At 35.4% G+C, this 25,573-nt stretch overlaps 1 protein-coding gene across 1 annotated transcript in view; it reads right to left on the bottom strand.

Annotated features, from left to right (window-relative positions):
* LOC138692749 (serine/arginine repetitive matrix protein 2-like) overlaps positions 1 to 25,573 on the bottom strand; it is a 138,760-nt gene that overhangs the window by 66,393 nt on the left and 46,794 nt on the right. The window contains exons 3-5 of the mRNA XM_069815942.1: positions 23,569 to 23,679; positions 4,373 to 4,475; positions 3,269 to 3,759 (exon numbers count right to left, since the gene is read on the bottom strand). Coding sequence (XP_069672043.1) covers positions 3,269 to 3,759; positions 4,373 to 4,475; positions 23,569 to 23,679 — 705 coding nt within the window. The remainder of the gene's footprint in view (positions 1 to 3,268; positions 3,760 to 4,372; positions 4,476 to 23,568; positions 23,680 to 25,573) is intronic.

Here is a 25,573-nt window from a genome sequence, read left to right on the forward strand (position 1 = left end):
CTCATGTGCACATAACCAGGAAGAAAGAGATATGATGTTTGTTTTATACGTAGCTGGCTGTCTCTCTGAATGGTACAAAGCGTAATAAGTACATCACGAGTGATAATCATTGCAAGGTGTAAACAACATGCATGACAAGTAAAGTTACAGATGAAATCTGTCTTTTCAATATACAACTTATTTCATACAAAAAATGACGTATTTGAGAAAATTTCGCTTTATAAAACGAAACACTTCCTCACCTTTTAGCTTAGTTTTAATTACTATGCCAACAACACTCAGAAGTTTGACAGAACACTTTATTCATAGATAAATTGAAGGATGGCGGACGGTGTACCGAAAACAGTTTTTCGGTAACAGGGTATTAAAAAGTATCAATCTTTTTTGCAGAATCAGAGTATTAGACTTACAGAAATGCTCGTAAAACGAGAAAGTAAAAATAATAGTTTAACAAAAATATTTTGATTTGAAACATGTGAATTCAGCAGTGTAATTTTCTATACATTAAGCTGTTTATGTAGGTATGCATTTAAGAGCATGGACTATTTTTATGCTCCGCGCCGTAGCTGCAAAGATCAAGACGTCATGCCTTGGACTAGCGAAACTGAATAAGAGCTAGTTCGAGTCCTGATGAGAGAAGAAGTTTTCTCAGAATATCTAGAGCCAATATTTGATGAAGTTGGGGAGCTGCAGTGAGTAGTAAAATTCGGTTTCATAAACCAGCTACTACAGCTGGTCGGCTTTGGCGCCACGGATTTTTTAAACTACTTTTATGCAGACATCAAAGAGTACTTTTGTCAACTACTATAAGACAAATAATAACGCGGCTTGAGGTCATCAGAGGAGAAATGATTTGTTAAACGTTTCTTAGCAATGTTAATTAAATAGGAAGCTGCTTGTACACGATCGAATTTGCCTCCCAGTTCAATATTTTACAAGAAAACTTGTCGAAAATTAATCAATATTGAAAAAGATATCAAGGATTGTTTCACATTGCTAAAGATATGACAACATTTTAAAACACGTGGTTCAAGTTCATTGTAATATATCTAGGACTACCTATCAAATATTACAATATAAATATGTAAAGCCTTTGGGGAATAATATGGCTTCACAAAGGAATATTTGTATTACTTAACCTGTTCGCTATCCTAAAATGAAAAATATTACGATTGCATATTGTTTTAAAACAAAATATTCACGGTTAGTATTTGCCCATGTTATAGGTTGGAATATTATTCATTCAAAAATACATACACTGGCGGACAAAAAATTTGGGACACTTGAATTTTACTTAGTATTTAACATGTTACCAATATGTTTTAATTCGAGTGTCCCAAATTTATTGTCCGCCAGTGCATTCATTCATTCATACATAGTGTTCTGCCCAAGGGCAGGTCTTCCACTGCAAACCCAGCATTCTCCAGTCTTTCCAATTTTCTGCCTTCCTCTTTGTCTCTGCATATGATCCATATATCTTAATGTCGTCTATCGTCTGATATCTTCTTCTGCCACGAACTCTTCTACCGTTCACCAATCCTTCCCCTGCATCCTTCAGTAGGAAGTTTCTTCTCAACCAGTGATCCAGCCAATTCCTTTTCCTCTCTCTAATCAGTTTCAGCATCATTCTTTCTTCATCTACTCTTTCCAACACAGCTTCGTTTCTTACTCTGTCCATTTCACAGGTTCCATCCTTCTCCATATCCACATTTCAAACGTTTCTATTCGCTTCTCTTCGCTTCGTCGTTATGTCCATGTTCCTGCCCCATACAATGCTATAGGCTTACTCCGTACAAAGCACTTACAAGTCTCTTCCTTAGTTCTTTCTCCAGAGGTCCGCTGAAGATATTCATTTTTCTATTAAAAGCTTTCTTTGCCATTGCTATTTTCCTTTTGACTTCTTCGCAGCAGCTCATGATACTGCTTATAGTACACCCCAAGTACTTGAAGCTGTCCACTTGCTCTACTGTCTCATTTAGAATTCACAAGTTTACCTTCTTTATTTTTCTTCCTATGACCATAGTCTTCGTCTTGTTGGCATTTATCTTTATTAAATACTGCTCACAGTTGTCATTTAGCTCCAGTAGCATATCCCTTAGTATCATCTCCTCTTCTGCTAACAACGCCGTATCATCAGCAAATCTTACACACTTTATTATTCTTCCTCTACTATCACTCCTCCCATGTTTTGAAAACAGATCTTCACTAAATTCTCCAAGTAGATGCTGAAGAGGGTAGATGATAAAGGACATCCTTGTCGCACTCCTCTCCGAATTTCACTTCCTTACTGATACTTAACTCGAAATATCCGCCATTATTTTTAATTTTACTGTTGTATCCACAGAACCAATGGCGTGCCGGCATGAATTTAAGTCATGCAATTGAATTAACGACGTTTCTCAGCCAGGACGCCATTTTTTTTGTGGTACATGACTTCATAATATTTTCGAATTTCACTGGTCAATTTCTTCAAAGAACTGTGAAGTCTTTGATTGATTAGAACATATTAAAGTACTTACTTTCAATACAATCAAATACTTTTAAAGTACTGTAAGTGATTTGATAATAAAACTTATAAAGTATTGGTAAATCTTGAGAGGTTTTGTAAAGCGCTGAATTTGACAAAAATGTGATCGTGTACAAACAGCTCAAGAAACAGAGAAATAAGTTTTTTTTCTTCTTCTAGATAAGGTAGTCTTGCGAAATATATTAGAGTCTCAAAATCACGAAAAAAAAAACTTACCAGCAAGAAAAGACATAATATGAAAGAGGCATCAAGTTCTTAAAATGCAGAAACATTCTGTCAAACAACCACGTGGTAATTGCCATACATAAAAAGTAGCACAAATTTTAAAATGTATGATAATTCTTTACGAAGTAACTATGTCTCCACCGCGTCATGAACACACATAACAAATACAATTAGGTTGATTTTTTATTCTTTTTATGTCTGTTGACAACACTTGATTTTAAGGTAGAAAACATTCACGCACAATTTCTACTTATTTTCCATTACAAAGCTACCTTTTCCGACACTAAATGTATTGAAGATTATGGATGTTGCAATACTACAAAATTTAGTCACCTGATGTTTCGGAAACATTTATAGGTTCCATCATCAGGGTCGTGTCGCTCGAAACCCGTAGGCATTTCCGAAACATCAGAGAAATTAGTCTCACGCGGTTACAAAACCCAGATTTTTTAATAATTCTATCACAACAACCAGTGTGTTCGTAACTCGGTAGGAGTTAACGTTCAAAGCTCCCACCTGACAACGGATCGCAGCGTCCTCCGCGAGTTGCGTGGTGTGAGTAAACATATCTGGAAATTAGTAAGCGGGGGCGGCGGCACTGGCGGAGGTGGCAGAGGCGGGGGTGGTGGCAGACAATGACAACAACACTGTGCCGCAGCGGTGCCCGCGGCAACAACCGGAGTGCCACTGCCTCTACCTCTTTCTCGCCGTCTCCCCAAATCCATAACAGCCAATCTCGATGGCGCGCGTCCGTGTCTTGTGATATTAACTCGCGCGTGGACTGATGAACTGCTCGGTCCGGTGACACCCTGCTCTGCCACGATAGCTTGAAATGTCCCACGCCACAATCTCTCGAACAGCACACGTTCGTTAACTGGACGTCGGCGATGGCAGCCATTGTTATTTCCAGGAAACAACATACTAATAAACGCACGGAAACTATGTTCACGGATACACAAATTAGCATAAATGAACCGGCAGCTTAACGTGTGCCATACAACACAATGCTATATCACATTGATGTTTGTGTCCAGTGTAAAGCCATCCGACCAATAGACAAGAATCGGAAGACTTCGTTGCATAATAACAGTTCAACACTTTGTGCTTCAAAATTCTTCACAAAATACATATGCATAGTAGAACAATAACATGTTTAAATGTACAATACGAAATGGAAGACTGCAATGAGGCACGACGTTGGTCTGAAACATAACCTATGCACAGCACTCGGTTCTTCTGGAAGACATATCAGATTTTGTTACAGGAACGGATGACACTAGGTGACGGTCATCTTGGAGAGATTGATGTTTAGATTATGGAGGATGGAGACCGCCGCAGAATCTGGGCAGAAGCAGCAAATGCCGCCACCCCATGATTCTCTCTCAAGCCGACCGAACAATCACTAGACTCCACTTCGATATTGGGATACCGAGTCGGTATGGGGGAAAGAATAATTGCGTCGGCGCAACCCCACGCTCGAGAGCTCGAATATTGGAACTCCTATATTTATCCACCGTTTCTACTGCAGCATCCGCTCGTTGTATCAACCCCCGACACCACTTTCATTTCCTCCTCCCACCCGCCATAGTCCCTCCCCGGCATACACCCTTACACACATACACTGCGAAAATCGATCTTTGCGGCCATGGGCCGTGTGGCAGCAAGGTGGGAGCGACATCTAACCTGCTCCAGCGTTTCGCTGAGCTCATTCGGATCCTGCATTCTACTTCCAATCATAAATTAATATGCAAATACGCTGTATCTCAGTGCGAGATTTTGGAACTGCAAATTTCAGTACTTTTCAAAAGCAAAGGTTATGCGGAATCGGAGAGGTAAGGATACAATAATGACGCAATGGTGGAATAAAAATGGTAAAAAAAAATCGAAGAACTGTCCGGCTCTTGTAACTCTGCCCGTGACCGACTGTCTCTAAGGTGCTCTAAGGATAGTGTATGTGAGGTAGAGACAGACTTAGTTTGTAGGGAGACTAGGGAGACATGCTATTTTAAGTACTTACTGGCTTTTAAGGAACCCGGAGGTTCATTGCCACCCTCACATAAGCCCGCCATTGGTCCCTATCCTGAGCAAGATTAATCCAGTCTCTATCATCATATCCCACCTCCCTCAAATCCATTTTAATATTATCTTCCCATCTACGTCTCGGCCTCCCTAAAGGTCTTTTTCCCTCCGGCCTCCCAACTAACACACTATATGCGTTTCTGGATTCGCCCATACGTGCTACATGCCCTGCCCATCTCAAACGTCTGGATTTAATGTTCCTAATTATGATCTCAAAACCTTATTCCTTTGCTGTGGTCGTGCCAGAGAATCAGTCCCATTCCGAGGCTTATTTGAAGGATTCGTAACAAGCTGTTTTTACGGTGATGGGTTGTTAGCCCTTCGCCCAACCCCAAGCTGGAGGACCACCCGTCATCGGCTGTCTGCGACTGCTTATTCAATATATTCAGCTATTTTAAGTACCTACAAAAAATACTGTCTTCTGTATGTTTGAAAATAATATAGACCAACACTTTATTAATCACTCAAATTTAAGTGCACACTACATATTCGCAGACAGCTTTTATAAACAAGTCCTGAATTTGCCACAGTAAAGAACATACTCAAGTTGAATGCAATCTTAACCGATGTATTCAGTATCTACTGATATTATTCCGTGTTGTCCTGTGGTATAATTTATGCTTTTGAAAAGCTACCTCCGACCGTCTGTACCCGTCTTGCACCCCGCAGAAACGTCACGGACTATTGTATTCCTGTATTATTAAAAAATTGATATAAAATGCATTGGAACAGGTCGAAAATACACAACACTATTGTACGAAGAGTTGCAAAGTATGATTCGAAGGCAAAAACTCTGTTCTTGGCCGTAAAACGTAGTGAAGTACGAATGTACACTTTATACATTACTATGACATTTCTGAGACAAGAGTTCTCCTCGATGTTCTATTGATTACCATTCTAGCCGCAGGATCTGAGGTTTGCGGGTTCAAACTCAACTGAGAATGATTGGTTTTGAAGGGCACGGCACGTATAAGAACCCTATCTGTGATAAAGAGTTCCAGAAAAAAAAATCGACCATTTCTTGCCCACATTGAAATTCGATGTTAAAAACCTTTGCAGTTGAAAACATCGTCTACTACTACTGCAGCTGCTGCTCCTGCTACTACTACTACTACTACTACTACTACTACCGCCACCACCATCACCCTCGCCACAGCCGCTGTTGAGACGAGGAAATGTTTTCCTAATATTAGTGAGAAGGGAAATACTTGCGAATTTAATTGTAGCACGAGCACTGTCACTATTCTGCATTTATATACTCAAATATCAACGTATAAATGCACGTACACAATATACTAGTAGGTATGTGACAGTGATTCAAAATGAATTTAAGAAATATACCTAATTATTCTGTATAAAAAAGTTCAGAAAATTTATTTATATCTTTTCCGAATTTATATTTTATGTGGGCAAGCAAAGAAATTATATACAAAGTTCTATTAAGCCTACATATGCAATATTTCAACTAACAATAACGGAGATTTCTTTTAGCGAATTACTAAGTAGATAAGTCTGAACTCTGTCAAAGGATTCTTAAAGAATTTAACTCACAAAAATACTAAGTTTATTTTTATGTAATTCAAGCAGCCTTCTTGTTGCTTGCTATATATTTATACAGTTAAGCTAGTTTTAAAAATTAATTCGTCTAGTCTAGATAGTTTCATACTACTCTAAGAAATTTGTCTGAAGAAGACACCAGCTGAAGGTATAATTCTGTACACATTGTAGACAGGGTGTTGGGGCGAGTGTGTGACAAACTTTGAGATGTGAGAGTTTTTCCCATGACAATTTTGATTGATCTCTTTTCTGTATTAAATGCCTGGAATTACAGCAACCTGCTCAACGTATCCCCATCTTTGGTTGCATAATACTAAGGGGTTCTTGAACGTGTTCGACAGTCAATGATGAGACGATGCAATGTATGCATAACGAACTGGGTGGGCGCCATTTTGAGAACCGTCTTTAAATCACAGGCGATGTACAGTACGTACATTAATTTTGTAATGATGTACTGATATGTAATCATTTGTAATTTGTGTAGTAAATATGTTATGTGAAACTTGTACGCACGTAAGTTGTAAATAAAGGAGTGATGAAAATGAAAAGAGTCACTTCAACAAAACAATAGCTAGTTCCTCGTTCCATGCATCGCACCCTGCAAATCAAGCTTCAAAGGAGCCTGACGACATTTTGATGGGAGTGGAAAGAGAAAAATCTTCGATTTTCAACTATACCGAAAGCAATTTTTCCAAGTTTGTTGAAGAAAGCATTGATCACATGGATAAGGCCAAGTTACAGACAAATACTAATACATAATCACTGCCCGGAGATAAGGAACAGTCAGCAATAAAACGCATTTTGATAAACAATTTCTTTTCTACGGGCATTTGTCCTTGCAATAAGGAAGAAGTCCTCAAAAAAATTCCGGAGCCTGTAGAAGTTGTTGAACTACAGGTTGAGAATTTCCTCACGGCATTTCTTCAAGAACATCGATTTGAGAATTCTAGTACAGCTGGCTCTATGTAGAGTAAAAAGCTATGACTCATTTGAAGCAGGAAAGAGTATGGTTACTGCATATACTTCAAACAACAAAGGCAGCAGTGATGACGAAGAGTCTTAGATGAATTGTGTAAATTAGCAGATCAAAGTTTCAGGCCCCAAAATTCCAGAAGATGCTAAACGTAGTCAAATAGAATCAGAAAATCCAAAAACAGGAAACTGTATCCTTGCTAAATTTCTTTTTAGCAAAAGTGAGAAAATCTTAAAATATGTCTGTGAAATTGTGGACATGACATCAAATGGGATAGTGGTTCATGGTCTCAAAAGAGATGATGAGAGTAAAACTAAATTTAAGCCAACTGACAAGGACATTTCTACTATTTCAATGCAACACATAAAGATTTTACCTTCTCCAGTCTCAGAACCAACTGACAATTCTGTGATTTATGTCTTCCCTAATGCAATTGATGTTCTTGAAATGAAGTAAATTCTACTTTTGTTTCCTTTATTTTTATGGCAAGTTGATTTAGTTTATAATTTTAAATTTAAATTGTTAACTGCCTCCCTTTGGAGTAGCCCAGAAGGACTCAGTATACTCTCCTAAATGAATTTTACAATATTAAATGTAATAATTAATAATTGTTTATGAGACTAACAACGTTCCGATTGAACAAATTTGATTTCAACGACTTCTATAATTTTCTATGTCTATTATAATGTACAATGAGCCTTTGTACTTTTCTTGCAAATGAAATACTAATGTGGTATTTGAAATATCTTTTAAATATAATTTCATTCATTTAATTTGCCCTGTTATACCTCTATAATGACAAATCCCACAATTTTAGTTTGACTTTATTACGTCATCTTCGGGTTACTACGGAAATCTGGCTTTAAATAATGGTGTATAAAAGTATGGTCTTTATTTTTTCAGGGGTACAAATCAACACAATTATTTTCTTAGAAATAGGATAGAAAGGTAAAGACAATCTGATATCTACATATTTTTTATTCGTTAAAATACTCAAAAACTAAACTGCTACCATGAAAAATGTAAGTTAAATCTATCAAGGTACATATTTTTTATTCGTTAAAATACTCAAAAACTAAACTGCTACCATGAAAAATGTAAGTTAAATCTATCAAGGTAGCCCCATTTGACGGTATTTTGGATTTAAGGACTAACACGAAAATACCCTTGTACTATCACGAAATTATACCAACCCTTCCAGAGTGCTAATTTTTTTTTGTTTAATTGTAATCTACTAATTATCTGTAATTATTGTATAAATTTGAGGTAAAATTGCTGACATCTAACTTCCTGAACCCTAATAATGAACGTACATTATAAGCACTCCTTTTTTTATTTGAATATGGAAATTAGCTTTTCCTAAATATATGGACCTAGGGAAATACCGGAAATTTATTTTCAATTATAGCCTATATACATTTCACATAAAAAACAAAATAACAAAAATCGAGAGCCGATTTTGGAGTTCATCGCTATTTTGTATTTTGATTTCACATAAAGACCAAACATATGTTTCATGTGCATCATTCACGGATAAATTTACTTGCAGATACTGAATATGAACAAAATCCATCCAATAGTTTAGAAGAAATCGCTGTACAAAGATAGACAGGAAGAGAGACACACGTGCAACCGTTTCACAGGTACGACTGCACACCATATGACCATACGCGATCGTCATGGTGAATTTCACTACTCGCTGCCTGAAATTCATATTCATTCTTGCATGGACATAGTTTACATGCGGTCCAATCCTGGTCGTTCTTATTGAAAAGACCTATTGACTAGATTTCAATAACGTCGCGAAACTGGGGACTTTCAATATGAGATGAGAATATTTGTTAGCTTTTAGGACTAGACAGTTTTCTTCACAACTTCTTATGGAAATTACGTGTGAGTTGGGTTTTCAACTGCGCTTTGAAGCCATCACACGGAAGTATTACAACATTCCTAAAAGACTAACGGGAAAGGATGGTAGTATACAAACCTCAACTGTAAGCTTACAAGCCTTTCATAATTAAAATTTGGGCACTTCTCTTCTTTGTACTTTTTTCTTCAGAATTACGTAGATCATAAACAATGTGACAATTATAAGCTATATCGCAAGATACGTATTTTAATTATTTAAAATTCTGGAACTTTTCAGAAATCATATACAGTACAATATTTATAATTCTTAGTGTACCAATGGGTTAAAAACAGCGGCTTTCGACATCATTGATCCGAGATCAAATGCCGGTGAGTTAAAAGTCTAAACTACGTTATTAACTTAGTAGGTGAGATCTTTTTCGGAATTTTTAAAGTTCCTTCAGTGGAACAGTGACCTCTGGAGCGAGAAAAGTGTCCCAAAAACCTGGAGTTTACATAATTCCTTATCCAGTGCCCAAACGCCTTGGAAAAATGGCAATCGATTACCTTTCAGTTTACCATTTCTCCCCTGTCCCTACTGATTCCTTCATTCCCTCAATGGAATCACCAAAGTGGAGAATTTTGTAATGAAGATATTCTCAGAGTACAAATTACTACCTCTCAAATCATCTGGTCATCACTATTGGAAATTCTCAGTAGATAGCTGAATAGCTCAGTAAATACAAAAGGAATCCGCCCCTGAGCACGAGTTCTACTCTTTCAGGGGCGAGCTAAAGTTTTTCTGTATATATTATATTTTATGTTACAATTATTAGCAAAATAAATAAATAAATAAATAAATAAATAAATAAATAAATAAATAAATAAATAAATAAATAAATAAATAAATAAATAAATAAATAAATAAATAAATAATTTTCGTTATTTACAAGATTTCATTTTTATACCTATATCGATTACACATAGCGGAATTTCTGTATAAGAAACAATTTATTTTAGCCCATTTTCACCAGTTTAATAAAATTATTGTACTTTGATATTTGTCTACAAAACATCGAAGTTACACAGTTTGCGTGATAGCTATGCTATCTTTTGAAATAAGAATAAAGTCATTAACTATTTTTTTTTAAATTCTCAATATGAAATTCAAATAATTTCGCAGCATAAATACTGAAACTAGTTTTCACAAGATGCAGCCAGCATTCTAATCACAAACGTATCGCCTACGATAGATGTACGTTTTCCAGATTTTAAACAGTATTAAAGGATATATTATTCTTAAAGAATTCTGAAAAATATGTTATATATTAGGCTAATATTAAAATTACCACACACACAAACTTCAATCCTTAGGAAATAGATTCTTATAGTATAGATAGGCCTACTGTAGGCTAAAATATCTCCGAACTGTGTAATACCAGTAAAAAAGCCTTACAATTTACAAACATTCAACAAAACCTATCAGTTTTGATCATATCACTAAATCTTAAATACAAAGTTCGAAGAATAAGGATAATTACAGCATGCATATAATTATGGTATCATTGTCATCTAATATCAAGATAATTGCAAAACATCAGTGCCATAAAGATGATCGGCACTTTCTCACTATAATTATGTTTTGTGCGTTTCGAAACAATTTAAATTCTTTCTTCTTTCTTGTATACAATCTTTTATTAGGCCTATTTAGGCCAGCGGTCATCAGTACAGTGCGCTCTCGGGCTAGCGTCTCTTACCCGCGCATAAGAGATACACTAGCGTGAATCCGTGGCTGCTGGCGGGTATGCTTACTCTCTCTCCCTTCTGCACGACTGTGCATATTCCGATACACTACTTACCCGTTACCCATTTCAGCGAGTGCTTACGACCACTCGTATAGGCCTATACTGCTTCTCTCAAATCTCTTTACCAACCGGTTTCTTCTTCGTTATAAGTCATTCTTTGCTCTATTTTCTTAGTGGGGATGGTTACATTAGTCCTGTAAATTTATGCTTGTAGATATCTGCAAGCTCTAGAAGGTTTGCTTCAGGAAAGTTTTAATGGAGGTTATAATTCTGTATAACATATTAATTTTTTTAGAAAGTTTTTTTGCCTCATTTCTGTAAGGATTCGAGTTACCGGTACCCTTTTTAAAGTATTCGCAGAGATGGTTTTAAGACACAAATTGTTTTACTCATAAGTTTTCAATTAGAGGTATAAATATCTTCGAAACAGTGGGATTTCGGGAACACTATTACATAATTTATAACTTTATATGATTCCCGGTTGAATATTCGTGAATACACTCTACAGTAGGTATGTGATAAGTGAGTATCAACAAAACCCGTGCAATTTTTCAGAAGCAATCGATGTAGACGGACGGACAAACGGCATACCGAAAACGAGCTTTCCCGTATAAGGGATGTTGAAAACGTGCATTTCGTTAAAATCTCGTATAGATATTTTTCAGCGTCACAATATTTTTTTATAAAGGTACTGTGAAAACGCAAAGCATTTAGGATACCTGAAAAAAGGAAGTATTTCAGAAACAATAGGATTATTTCTTTATGATTTCATTATCGTAACTTACTATTTAAATAATACTACAGAGACTACATTAAGGCAATGAATATATAACTTGCACATTACCAATTTTGTAATGATAGCAGAAGCTACGCATTGCTTCTGCAGTACGCTACATTTATTCTGCTCAACGTCTTTTTTACGAGAGCCTGCATACTCCCTCACACTTAATAAAAAATAATAAGCAATATGGTCCTTAATACTCTGAATTATATTTAATAAGAAGCTATAAATGAAACTTTATCATTTATTCAAGGAAGGCAGTGTTAAAATAACAATAAAAAAACAAGAAGTAACTTTAATGAATAGCAGCATCATAACTCTGGATTCAATTTTATTTCCTTATTACGGTTTAAGACGCGCATTAATGACAATCGTAAATTGATTTAACAACTTACTGCACTACTGTCATTAAAAAATAGATGATAGAATAATATACAGAATCCAGCATTACTCGAAGACTGAGCGAAGAGTAACAATGTTGCATATAGCGATGAATAAATAATGAGACTGAATTCATTTCAGAGGAACAAAGGAAATCATGCTCAAAATGAATTTACTTTATTTGAAATGCATTCCTGTATCAGAGATACAGGTGGCACCATCAACTGATCTGGAACATCTCTCAGACAGCTCGTTACGGCGTCTTCGATGGAACAAATGTAATGAAGCGCCTCCTTCCAGAGTCGAACTGATTAGCATCATGTTTCATGGCCTGTCACGATTAATTCCAAAGCTGTATTTTTTTTAGCACTTTCAATTAATTTAAGTCTTTAGCGTACTCAACAGCCATGTAGTTGATATCATTTATCCTCTTCAGTCCCGAATCTATATTTTTTTTAAATTGAAAAAAAAAAGGTCACAATCATTCTGGGGTTCCAAAAATCCCAGATCAAGTCTTCACAGAAAATCAATTTTGGGGCAATTTTGACTCTTGCTGCCCCAAAATTTTAAATTCTAATATATAAATCTGGTATATAAATGTTGCAAAAGTGATACTCTTCATTTCTATCAAATTTAATTATTCAAAAATTCAAAAGTATCCAAGATATTTAAAAAAAATTAAAAGAAAATTATGTATAGTATACGCTACAACAGGACTGAAGAGGATAAAACTGCGAGAAACAAATTATTCGCAGAACTTCCTTTTATCTAAATATTGGAATCAAATGTTGCGAGCATTTTTCCTATCCATACCGAAATCATTTTCCAACCTCACTCACTCACTCACTGTTTCGGACTAAAATTGGACACCCTAGTTTTGAATTATCTTCCACATCTTGTGTCCCTTGAAACGAGAATACGAGAGGAAAATTTGTACACGGATAGCCTATAATACATTTGTTTTTATGAATTGTTGCATCAATTATCACCGTTTCTAATTCACTTTTACATACTTAAGCAGGGTTTAATACTAGCTCCTTGCTCCATTTTGGTTTTGTGACAACTGAAGTTAAAAGTCACACTATTTGCTAAACTGAGTATTACTGTTCGAAGAAGAAAATATACTAAAATATAGGGAGAGAATGTCTGTTGGATGACGTAAACTTTGAGAGTACGTATACAAATACAGACAAATCTGTAGCAAACTACGGTAATATCGCAACCGTATGCAGACAGTGCAGTAAATCGTTAACTGTGCACTTCGATTCGTTTCAATTATCACTATCTCCACCACCTCCACTACCACCACTCATCCACTTCGTCGATTTAGGTCTGTTGCCCTATATCAAATTTCAAAGAGACATTATCTTTCCTTCTGGCGAGAGGACTTCCGGAATCTCAATGTCTTCTGAGTTTATTATTATTATTATTATTATTATTATTATTATTATTATTATTATTGTTATTATTATTTAATCTCCAAATATACAGTAACTCTATTCAGCCATAGACATGTTAGAGTTGCTACATCAATATTACAATATTAATAATCATGAACATAATAATCCAAATTATAATAGAACAATGTTATTACATCAACACTCCAGTTGATAAATTTGGATGTATTTCACAGTTTGTAGTCTGGGTTTAAAATTTAGGTAGGTGTTTTTAAAAAGTGTATACCAGTCTTTTTATGTACCTATATAATTATCCATTTAAAATAAAATATGTTGAACATATACAGTTCTATTCGCATATCTCAGTTCCCTTTTTCATTGAAAATAGTTTTATCCAATCACCGAACGTGTTACTTAGGGTAGACCAGGGTAATTGTAAACACTTTTAATTGATTTCAAATATATTTCAACATTACACAACGATAAGCATGACAAAGAAACATTGTGTTATTTTTAGATCTTTCTTTTCCCTGAAAGTGGATTTAAAATAAGGTTTACTTTTTTCATCTTTTAATTGCAAGTTTACATTTACCCCTTTGAGAGGGGGGTAATTGTAAACACCAATTTTCGCACGGGCTATCACACTGAACATTTTTGTTCTGTTTCAGAAGAAAGAGCTGTAGGCTCCTTCCACTTCCAATTTTGGTCACTGGTACATTTCGTCCCTTTAACCTATGATATATGACCGATATAGGAACTCAGTACCTCTCCTGAGCTTCACGATAGCTTTAGTTACTATTTTTCACATATGTGACAACCCTCTCTAAATCCTCTACAATGTAGTTGGGTGGGGGTCTCTTTCTAATATGATTTCTTGGCATTTTGATTACTGAAAAGTACGAAATGCAACCAACTGTCATATTGTTAGTTGGGAGGCCGGAGGGAAAAAGACTTTTGGGGAGGCCGAGACGTAGATGGGAAGATAATATTAAAATGGATTTGAGGGAGGTGGGATATGATGATAGAGACTGGATTAATCTTGCTCAGGATAGGGACCAATGGCGGGCTTATGTGAGGGCGGCAATGAACCTCCGAGTTCCTTAAAAGCCAGTAAGTAAGTAAGTAAGTACGAAATGTAACCATAGTAAAACATGTTTACAATTACCCCCAAGCAATTAAAACTATGGGGCAAATGTAAACACGTCATAATTTAATGAATTAATGTTATGGGAGATCCCAAAACAATTGTAATAAATGTTAACTACTATACATTACTCATAAAAACAACATATTCTTAAAATATAGCACTGTACGTTTACTTACAATGCCAAAAATGAAGGTGAAGCAAAATTCTTTTTCAACTTTTCCTGTAGACTCTTACAAAACATTCGTTCACAAGTAAGCAGTTACTGCTATTTGGCGCCAAACTGCTTTGTAGGTAAGCCAACATGTTAATTTAAATATTCCCCGAATTAAAATTTTTATATTGACAGTTTTGTATTTCTCACATCATTTGTTTACAATTACCCTGGTCTATCCTACTTACTTTAATTGGTTATTTAACGACGATGTACCAACTACTCGATTATTTAGTGTCGATGAAATTGATGATATCGAGTTGGTGAGATTAGGCCGAGGATTCACTATAGATTAACTGACATTCGCCTTACAGTTGGGGAACACCTCGGAAAAAACCCATCCAGATAATCGGATCAAGCGGGAACCGAACCCACGTCTGAGCGCAACTTCGGATCGGCAGGCAAGCGCCTCAACCGACTGAGCTACGCCGGTGGCTTTCTGGCAAAGTTAGATGTAAAGTATATTATATACAGGGTATTGCAAAACTAAACCGAAAAGCATTGTAAGTGGTGTTCGTGGGGCATAAACAACTTAGAAAATTACATAAATGTTCTTTGACATATTGTGAAAAACGTGCACATCCCGATATGATTAGGCACTTGTGAAGAAAATTAAATCTCCTTAAGGAAGTGGATGTTGAACTTCAGATACCGTAATATGCCTACAATATAACTGGTAACTTTATACTAAGACAGACATCATATATTTTTTTAAATACTACAAATCGTATGATTTTTCCTTTGCGCTTCATTTTATAATGTGTTAATGATATATTTCAATGTCTTCTTAGCATAAATTGTACTTAAAAATAATTTTTCTATTACATAATTCTGACCAAGTAATGTGAGTAACAGAGAACTATAATGTGACACAAATACAGAAGATTTTTTTATAATTTAAACATATTCTACAGGAATTTTATTCCCACTCAGTTGTCACTATTATATTGTGATGTCCAATAGAAAAAAAACATATCTTTTCAATTTTTAGAACAGCACGTTTGCCATTATTGTGTATTCATACGTATGCACGTCCTTGTCATGTAATATGAGTGAAAGTACATGTAACATTTTTTTTTATGATTTCTCAAGTTACTGTACACCTATTTTCACCCTTTCTACTGGGTAATGAAATACTTTATCAAATGAAAATATAATATTAAAATCAGGAACTGTATAATTAAGAATGTGTGGTGAGAGTTGTTACATTGTAATGTGAGTGACGGTGGAATGACCACGATGTTATTTTAAAAATCGATCCCTTCTGCACCATTTCTCATATTGAACAGAGTATACATTCTTTGATAAGAATATTTTTCTAACCTAGTTATCATATGCAGTTAACTATATTTCCTAATGGCCTTGTATGGAAACGGGAGAGAAGTATAATATAATTGGTCGTAAAATATATTAAGGATAGAACAATCATATCGGACTTTTTAGTTTTTTTTTTTTCAAAGCTTAATTTCAAACCAAGCTCTCGTGAAGTTTAGAGACCAGTACAATGAAATGTTACAGTTGACTATCAGAAAATGATTACCGTACGTCAAGGTCGTTCTGATCCAGACGCAGCAGCTGACATTTTGACACTTTCCACCAAAAACACTGGAGTGGACAAAGATACTTCTTTCTCTAATACGATAGTAGTTTTCAGTTTTATAAAAAGATGAAACAGGAAGTAGTTCTATAGGCAAGAGGAGAGTAAGAATCACAATAATAGGCAGTAGCTGGTATGAGGCTGAGTGAATTCCAGGATTTTCCTAGTGTGTGGCAACGAGAAAAATTCTACCACTACTCAGAACTGAACCGGGGACCTCCCAGTCCGTAATCATTTGTACTACCATCCGAGCTGATGGTCGCCCAAAATGAGTTGGCTACAGATAAACTGGCAACATATTTTCAAAGACAGTATTGTAGCAGACCATGCAACTTTAATGCTGCTTTGCAGGCCACTAATCTGTTCGTGTGTTCTTAATTTTTACGCCATTACTGTTCATTTATACCCAACATTTCCGTAATCCTTGTCTTTAAATGCACTATTGCCACTGGCAACTTTAAGGGGCTCAACAAACAACTAAATCTTGATCAACTACGAGACATCAGTCGCGACAACACGATGCTTGAAAGTTTAGCAGTCTCAAAGACTGAAAAGAAGAAGAGTATTTTTCTTTTCTATTTTCATTCTAATCCTGTATCTCATGCATTAATTTGGAATTGCAGAAAACTTCACGTGCATACTCTTACCTGAAAAACAATTTTGTTACAGGCCACTTCAAGAGAAAATCAATACTGAGTAGCAGTAGGGATGTCAGACCTACGTGCTGGCAGCCTTTACTCCAAAGAGATACACTCTGTACTCATTTGTGCAAGAGAATGAGTGAATACAAGGATCATATTGCTGTGGAATGATTAGATCAAAGGGAAAAATCCATGACTCCATAAGAATCTAACTCGCAACCTCCCGGCTTGTAGCGCAACATCTTAACAGCGATTGTATCGTGCAACTCCTTTGCTAACGTATTTTACAGTGCAAACATGATATCTTTCCACGCTCGCATGTGGACAGATGCGCTGCGCACTGCCGCTTCCACTCTCCTTTCCGAGTGTGTAGAAAGATAAAACGTATGCACTATATAATAATTTAAATCCATTTTATTCTAGGCTGCCCTCAATTCAGTGTCATGTATTGTATTTATATTTTATTTACAAATGATCTGTATAGCGCTAAATGCGCTGATCGATTAATAAATTATTTAAAAAAATCCATTTTATGGAGATTTTTATTAATTTTATGTCGATTTTCATTCATCTTCACGGCTATAAAGCTCAACTAATATTTATTTTTGTTTGCATCACATTCTTTGTTAATGTTGAAACACTTCTGCACGGTGCACGGTGAACAGGCGACCAAAAAAAGCTAATATGCTCCTAATGTCAGTTATACATATCCTCCACCACAGAAATATTTTCCAAATTTAAAAAAAAAAGTTAAATTATGATTACACGATAATTATTATATCAATTATGTGTTTGTTCGTTACATTTCTTTATAGTTTTCTTACCCAAGAGCAAGTCCTAGTATTCTCCAATCTTCCCTCTTTTCCGCCTTCTTCTTCATCTCTGCATACGATCCATCTGTCCGAAATTTTTTCCCGTTCACCATTCCTTCCAGTGCATCTTTCAGGAGAAAGTTTCTTCTTAGCCAGTGACCCAGTCAATTTCTGTTTCTCTTTCTGACCAGTTTCAGTATTATTCTTCCTTCACCCACTCTTTCTAGCACGCACGCACACACACACAGATATATAAACTGGCTAGCAATTCTGTTTTAACTTTTAAACGTAAAATATTGTACCGCTGAAAAGTAGTCTTCTAGATTTTATTCCAACCTTCAATTACAATGAAGGCCGGTTCGTCTAGTTGTTAGATTGACTTGTTACCACACTGAAAGTATGTGAGTTCGATCCCAGTATGAGACAAGGTTTCTTCCCTGGCTGGAACTTCTAACTAGACTTACATCCTTCTATTACTGTGATATACCAAAGTACATATGATATTTCCTTGCAGGAATTCTGCATTACCATATGATGGAGGATGGGTGGAGCAGAGAAAAATTCTCTCTGGTACCGGGACTCGAACCCGGGTTTTCAGCTCTACGTGCTGACGCTTTATCCACTAAACCATACCGGATTCCAGTTCCGATGCCAGATTGAATCCTCTCAGTTTAAGTTCCACCTCTTAGTTTCCCTTTAGTGACCAATCCTCATGCACTATGTCACAGATGTGTGACAGTGGCACAATGACCAACATACTGTATGCAGATGTGCACTCATTATGAGTGTTTAAACTGATATAATTCAATCCAGCATCGGAACTGGAACTATGGCTTAGTGGATAAAGCGTCCGCAAGTACAGCTGAAAACCCGGGTTCGATCCCGGTGCCGGAGAGAATTTTTCTCTGCTCCACCCATCCTTTATTACATCCTTCTAGTCTATAATTCTATAAAATTAAGTAGCCTACGGATGCTTCTCAGTAATCGAAATGCTAAACTAATGACAGAAAACTTTTTCTCTTTACACTACATTCCCTTCAATTGTGCTAGATATGTTCCAGTTTACTTTATTAAGATAGCTTCAAATCGAGCTAAGAACTATGTTTATTCTACTAGTAATCTTTTCTTTTCGTCTCCTAATCATGTAATTTTCTCAGTTATAAGAAGTATTAGAATACACATTACAATAACAAATTTCAGAGAATGTGCCAATTACAACTGCTTCTTTCTCATTTTTGTAATGATTTGGGGTTCCACAGAACTGCCACAAGACGCCACGCCTCTCGGCTTATGGAGGTTGAGTAGCAATGAGTTCAATGACATGTACAGCTAACGTTCAGTATCGGGACCGAAAATCTGCTGTTTGATCATCATAATCATCATTAGCAAATCACACTCTGTGAAACTATAACTTAAACAAGTAGTTTAAAATATGACAGCGTGGTCTCGACAGTGAATTTCCAGACCTCAGTACATCGATTTTCAACTGATGCGCTGCAGAAGTCCACAGATGTGCCGCCGGAGTTCAGGGGAAGATCCAAACAGAAGCAAGACAGAATTGAGGGGGGGGGGAGGGAGAATTAAAAGTATTGTATATTTTTTTTTCATGCGAGGTCAACAAGGATTAAAATAATAGCAATAAAATAAAAAAGTTATTTATAGTACTAGTGACATATGATGGCAACATGCCGCCAAAAATATTTTGCCATAAATTGTATCGACTTTACTGTACAACGAGAGTTTGACATTTGAATTACTTTCGTTGCCACAAATCGTTCGTGTTACAAAATAACACCTGGAAGTGATATGTCACGTTGACTGTTATAGAAATTCGAAACAATCTTCCGCGATGATAATTTTTTTTATTTTGTGCTTTTAGCCTTTTCTTATATTTTATACAATATAAAAACGCACATTCTAGCATATTTCGTTGAAATAAATTAAGGTCTGTCTTCGAATTATTCAAATGTACGCTTAGAAAATTGTAATAAAATGTGAATTTTTAACATTAATTAAAATAATAATTTTAATGGAAACAATCATCGAATTAACCAATTTCTACTGTATGTTATTTAACAAAATACGTACTAAATCCATATTCGTATAAATTAGATAATTTATTTTTAGTATCACAAACCTTAATTTTACTATTTGTCAACGGTCAATGTGATTCTTACAGCGTTTTAAAACATTTACAAAATAATTTATCTTAATTTATTTTAAATGTACAACAGTTTAAATAAACTGCAATATAAGTTACGATAAAACTTCTTAATACACTTTAAAACTGAGATCCTCTTTATAATTTAATACAACAGTTTAAAAACACTACAATAAAATGGCGCGGAAAGGCCTCGAAAAATGTTTAAACTATTCAATTTTAATGTAGCCTACCGTACTTTAAGAAATTTTAAAGTGACTTACATTGTGTTTTTTAAACTTTGTATTAGGAAAGAATTTTAAGATAAATTATATTTTAATCTATCTACTTTGAATACAAGAATTATTCCATGTATCGACTTTCGATAGAAAGATGGAATAAGAGAAATCTATTTCATGAATAATGGTTACTCTCAGTGTTGTAAGAGTCAAAGTGTATGTCTCATGGAAACTACATCACTATATATACAGTATGACTAATGTAACTTCTGACAGGCGACAAATGTGACAAGTTCCATTACATAATTGAAGACCTCCCGGGAAAAAGGATGTAACGTCAAATAAATTAAATATGTGACATAGGTGGAAAAATAAAATTTGAAGCATTCATTTATAACAATAAATTATTGCACCCCATAATTGAATAAACTTGTATCCTAGATTAGTCAAATGGTTCTGCTAGTAAATGTAGACCTAACGAAATATGCTCCTGAAATTATTTTGCTTCCTCCTGAAACATGTTTGTTGGTTACACACTTATTCTGAGGTCTTCAATTAACACTGAAGCCTTGTAGAAGTTGCGCAATTAGGTTGATGTTAATAGCTTTGTATAACCAATTACATCTTAGAGGTCTACATAAACTGACACACGTAGTCTGATTCTATTTTCTTCTTTCAGAATTCACCTAAATTCTAATGCAACAGAATTGCTGAAGAGACAAAGGAAAAAGCTCATTATCAGGAGTTGTTCTCAAAACGAATGATGACTATCAATTTTAGTCTCCTGCTTGACAGCTGACATCATTACTTTTGCAATGCCGATGTAGAAAAATCGATGGAGACCCTACAGCACATCCGCAGAACAGAGCTGATGCTACGTTAGCATTCCTACAACAAATGTAAAGCAAACTGCTACATCCATTTGATAGGAAGCACGTATGATATTATGAAGGTCGAATAACTCGAATATACTTCCCAAAAAAACTTCTCTTAATTATTAAAGTATAATGTGTACACTAAATGACGATTGTAATTCGCTTGTTCAGCCCATAGCGTGTAACTTAAAACTAAGAAAGAAACAACAGTAAATAATAAGTCTAGAATAGAAATTTGTATACTTTGTAACCCATAAACATTTCAAGCAACTTATCTGGAAAAAAAAAAATATAAATAGCTAGACCGATGGAACTTTACGTAGAGAAAAGAAAAATTGGCAGACAAGCACTCCATGTTATTCTTTGGCGAAAATCAAGACAATTTTCATTTACATAAATATCCACTATTGCGTATTTTTCGCAAAATAAAGGATTGAAAATGTAGGAACATAATGCAGTACAATAAATAAGGTATATCCGTATGATATCTGTTCAATAACAAGGAGATCCCAGTTGAGCTAAGTGAGTTGCTACAGTTTTGGCTCATGCAACAGTGAACGCGAATTCAATCTAATATGTCTTCTTCTTCCTTTTTCTTCTTCTTCAGAACTGAGATGTGAATGGATTCTGTTCAATTCATTCCATTCCCTGACTGCATTACGTTATGGTCCTTTTTCATATTACCATAGGCCTAATGTATTTTTAGTCAGTTTCTCTGTGTTTGTTTGTTTTCCTTCTGCTACCCTATAAAGCCGTCAAAAAATTATGGTTTATTTAACGACGCTCGCAACTGCAGAGGTTACATCAACGTCAACGGTGTGCCGGAATTTTGTCCCGCAGGAGTTCTTTTACATGCCAGTAAATCTACTGACATGAGCCTATCGCATTTAAACACACTTAAATGCCATCGACCTGGGCCGGGATCGAACCCGCAACCTCGAGCATAGAAGGCCAGTACTATACCAAGTACGCTACCGAGGCCGACTAAAGCCGTCAATGTTTGCTTCCTCTTACATTTTTAGTATACAAAGTAGCAAGCAAATTGTAATATTGCATGTTTTCATTCTTAAACCAAGAGAGGTGTAACCAATTTTACTTTAGTTGAGAATGTTCTTTCATTCCCTTATTTTATTCATTAACTGAAAAATTGAGAAGATGAAAATGCCTTGCAATTTGAATTAAAAAAAATAGGGGAACAGAAGTCAAGAACCTGCTTTTGTTACCCAGAACTCTAACCATTCACCCACTAGAGCAGTGGTCGTCAGCACTCGCTGAAATGAGTAGAGTGCAAAGAGAGCAACAAAATATGCTCCGTCGTGCAGAAGGGATAGGGAGATAGCATACCCGCCAGCAGCCACGGATGCACGCTGGTGCTGTAAGAGACGCTAGCCCGAGAGTGCAGTAATGCTGATGACCGCTGCATTAGAGTGTTACAGTCCTTGAAGAAGCATTAGTAGAAGTATTTAGTCTCAATTTTAATCCATCTTTCAGAGAAAAATTATGCAAAATAGGGATTAACGTAATATAAAACTGTCTTTTCTCCTTGCATGATGGAGTGAATATTCATCAGTTTTTTTCTCCCTGTATAAGGCGACCGTATATTACCACTGGAAGACACTACTCTCGTAACTTTAGAACAAGAATAATATGCAAATGTGTCCGAATCATTTAACACTGTAAATTATACTAAAAAAAAAGAGAAAAATTAATTTGAATAATACACGAAGGAACCCTTTTCATCTTTCTAAATCAGTTATCGCACTAGTAAGTTAGCTAATTATTGATGTCATGTTCCTTTCGACACATACACATACTCAATTATATGATTAAATGATTATAAAACCATTGAAAGAAGTCACGGTATGCGTTCTTATATGCTGCAAGTCAAGTCAAACTGTAATCGTGGATTTGAATCACTCCAAAAACATGACATAATTTGGAAGGAGTATCGTGTAAAGAATTTTCACTACCGTACTGTTAGACACGTTTCGAAGATGAGTGAATCCAATTTTTAGTGCATTTACAATTAAACCCAATGAGTAGGGTTCCTCTAAAAGAAATAGTCCAAATAAACTTTTTTTTTTGTAAAGCAAGAATATTTGTCCGTGATTTGTGATAACATGTACTATCTCAGATGTATGATCAGTATCATACTAATTTAACGTTACGATGTCTCCATCATATGTGTTAAGGTCCGAAATTGCTAGAAAAATATGAAAGGTCAAATGCTGATAAGGGTAAAAACAAAAAGATTTAAATAGCAACACCGTTAATTGACAATATTAATGTTTCAAGATTTTAAAAATAGAAAAATAGGTATTTAAATTACTTACGAAACTCGTCCGAATTCGTCTCGTGGTAAAGAGGTCTGCTTACTACCATCACTATCCACCAGCATATTTCGGTACGCAGCTACCTTGGTTTCAATTTCCGTCTGGGAATATCTGTAAAATAAACACAACATGTAGCATTGAGCAAGTAATGTACTATCGATCGACTGCATCGCTTCCGGGGACGTAAATTGACATCTGTAATATAATAAATTATTACATCCAAATTAGATGCATAACTTACCATTGACAGTAGCCTGAATTAAGACACAATGATATACTGCATTTCATAGGCTCACGTACAAATAGAAATGTTTTAAATCGAAACAACAGGCATAACAGAAACATCACTGGATTACAAATGTTTCAAATACGAGTAACTATGCAACAAGAACTACGAGTAGAAAGATTTCGTACGTCCATGTATAGTATCTGCGCTTAATTAATACCCAGCCTGTGTAAAAGAGGGCGCTTTCTTTTGAAGAGATAAGATAAGAGTTTATTTATTGATTAGGCCTTCTCAGAATCCGCTCCAATCACAAGAAGCGGCAACACATGTCTATCAAAGATGGGTTAGCAATTGTAATTGACGTTCTTATAATCTACTCCGCTCGGAGTAAAAACCAATGTTGCCGTATCTAGAATTGACTGATGGCGACAAAAAATATTAGTAATTTTAATTTCAGTTTTAATTAAAAGGAATCTTATAACTTAAAATGTATTCACTGTGGATGGTGGAGGTAAAAATCAATGTATCGATGTCGGTATAAAAATAACTGCAACCAGAAATTATTTTTGGAACGAAAATGTGACAACACCGCTGGACATTACAATTAGTATTAATGTGTACAAAAAATACATATCCAACACAAAGCCTTCCGAATAGGTATTAATTGGACGCGCCGGTTTTATGAGAAAATGCGTCAACTTCTATTTGTAAACAGTATTATACGATATTAAGTAGGTTCGAGGTCAATCATGTCAATGGGTTTTTTAATAACGTATTAATAATGTACACTGAAAACTATTACTTTAATATAAAATTGATTTTTAATTTCATCTCCTCCTGTTTTAAGAATGCACTGACACAATTCCGAGCCCTCTACACTCCACGCCATATACAGTAGGTCCATATTAATTCATTTTAACAACAATAGTATAGGATTGGGGACGAAGAACCGGCCCAAGTCATCTTGTTAGGCTTTCGTACTCACCACCTAATCTGAAACCTTTCTTTCTCCTACACTCAGCCATTCCACCGCTTCATTTTCACTTTCATTAGTTTACATTAATTCATTTAAGAAAAAGTTTAATTTCAGATCAAGAAAGATAAGGCGGACCGGTTATTCGTGTCCAATCCTGTATAAAGCCTTGAATCGGCTTACGTGACGCCTGAGACTTATGGAAAACGTCATACTAGGCGGTACGAGAAGTTGCATCCTTGTCTGGCGAACGACAAATTTAATGTCTTTTCGAGAAATACGAAGTATAATATTTTACCAAAATTACCTCTGCCATTTCAACAGTTTGAGCCACACGTTCTTAAAGTAAAATATTCAGTATTTTTTCTACACCTTTCTTTTGTCACTTTACAAAGTATATAAAAATTACTGATGTTGTAAAATGGAGATTTCGATATTTTCTTGCGGAAATACACGTTTTACGTGTATTTTGAAACCGTGGTTGGGTATATCATTGTATATGTATCCGTCTTTTTGTATACAGCTATTGTATACAATTTCATGGATCGTTAATATTCAGTAACTATAAGTCACTCAATAAAGATGTGTATATGAAATATAGTGATTTGTAGAGGAAGAGTTACAAATATGAAATAAGGGTACAAATATGAAATGGTGTGATATACGATCTGAGACGTATTGTGTTCTAGCCTTCCAAATTACTACGCACTGATACTCTCTTTCGCGGAAATATGTTAGTTTAAGGTCAGAAACTGAACTGTTAAAATGTTTATCATCATTGCGTTTTTGAGGAAAGCGAAAATTTT

This window comes from Periplaneta americana, chromosome 17 (genome assembly GCF_040183065.1).
Source record: "Periplaneta americana isolate PAMFEO1 chromosome 17, P.americana_PAMFEO1_priV1, whole genome shotgun sequence".
Lineage (NCBI taxonomy): Eukaryota > Metazoa > Arthropoda > Insecta > Blattodea > Blattidae > Periplaneta > Periplaneta americana.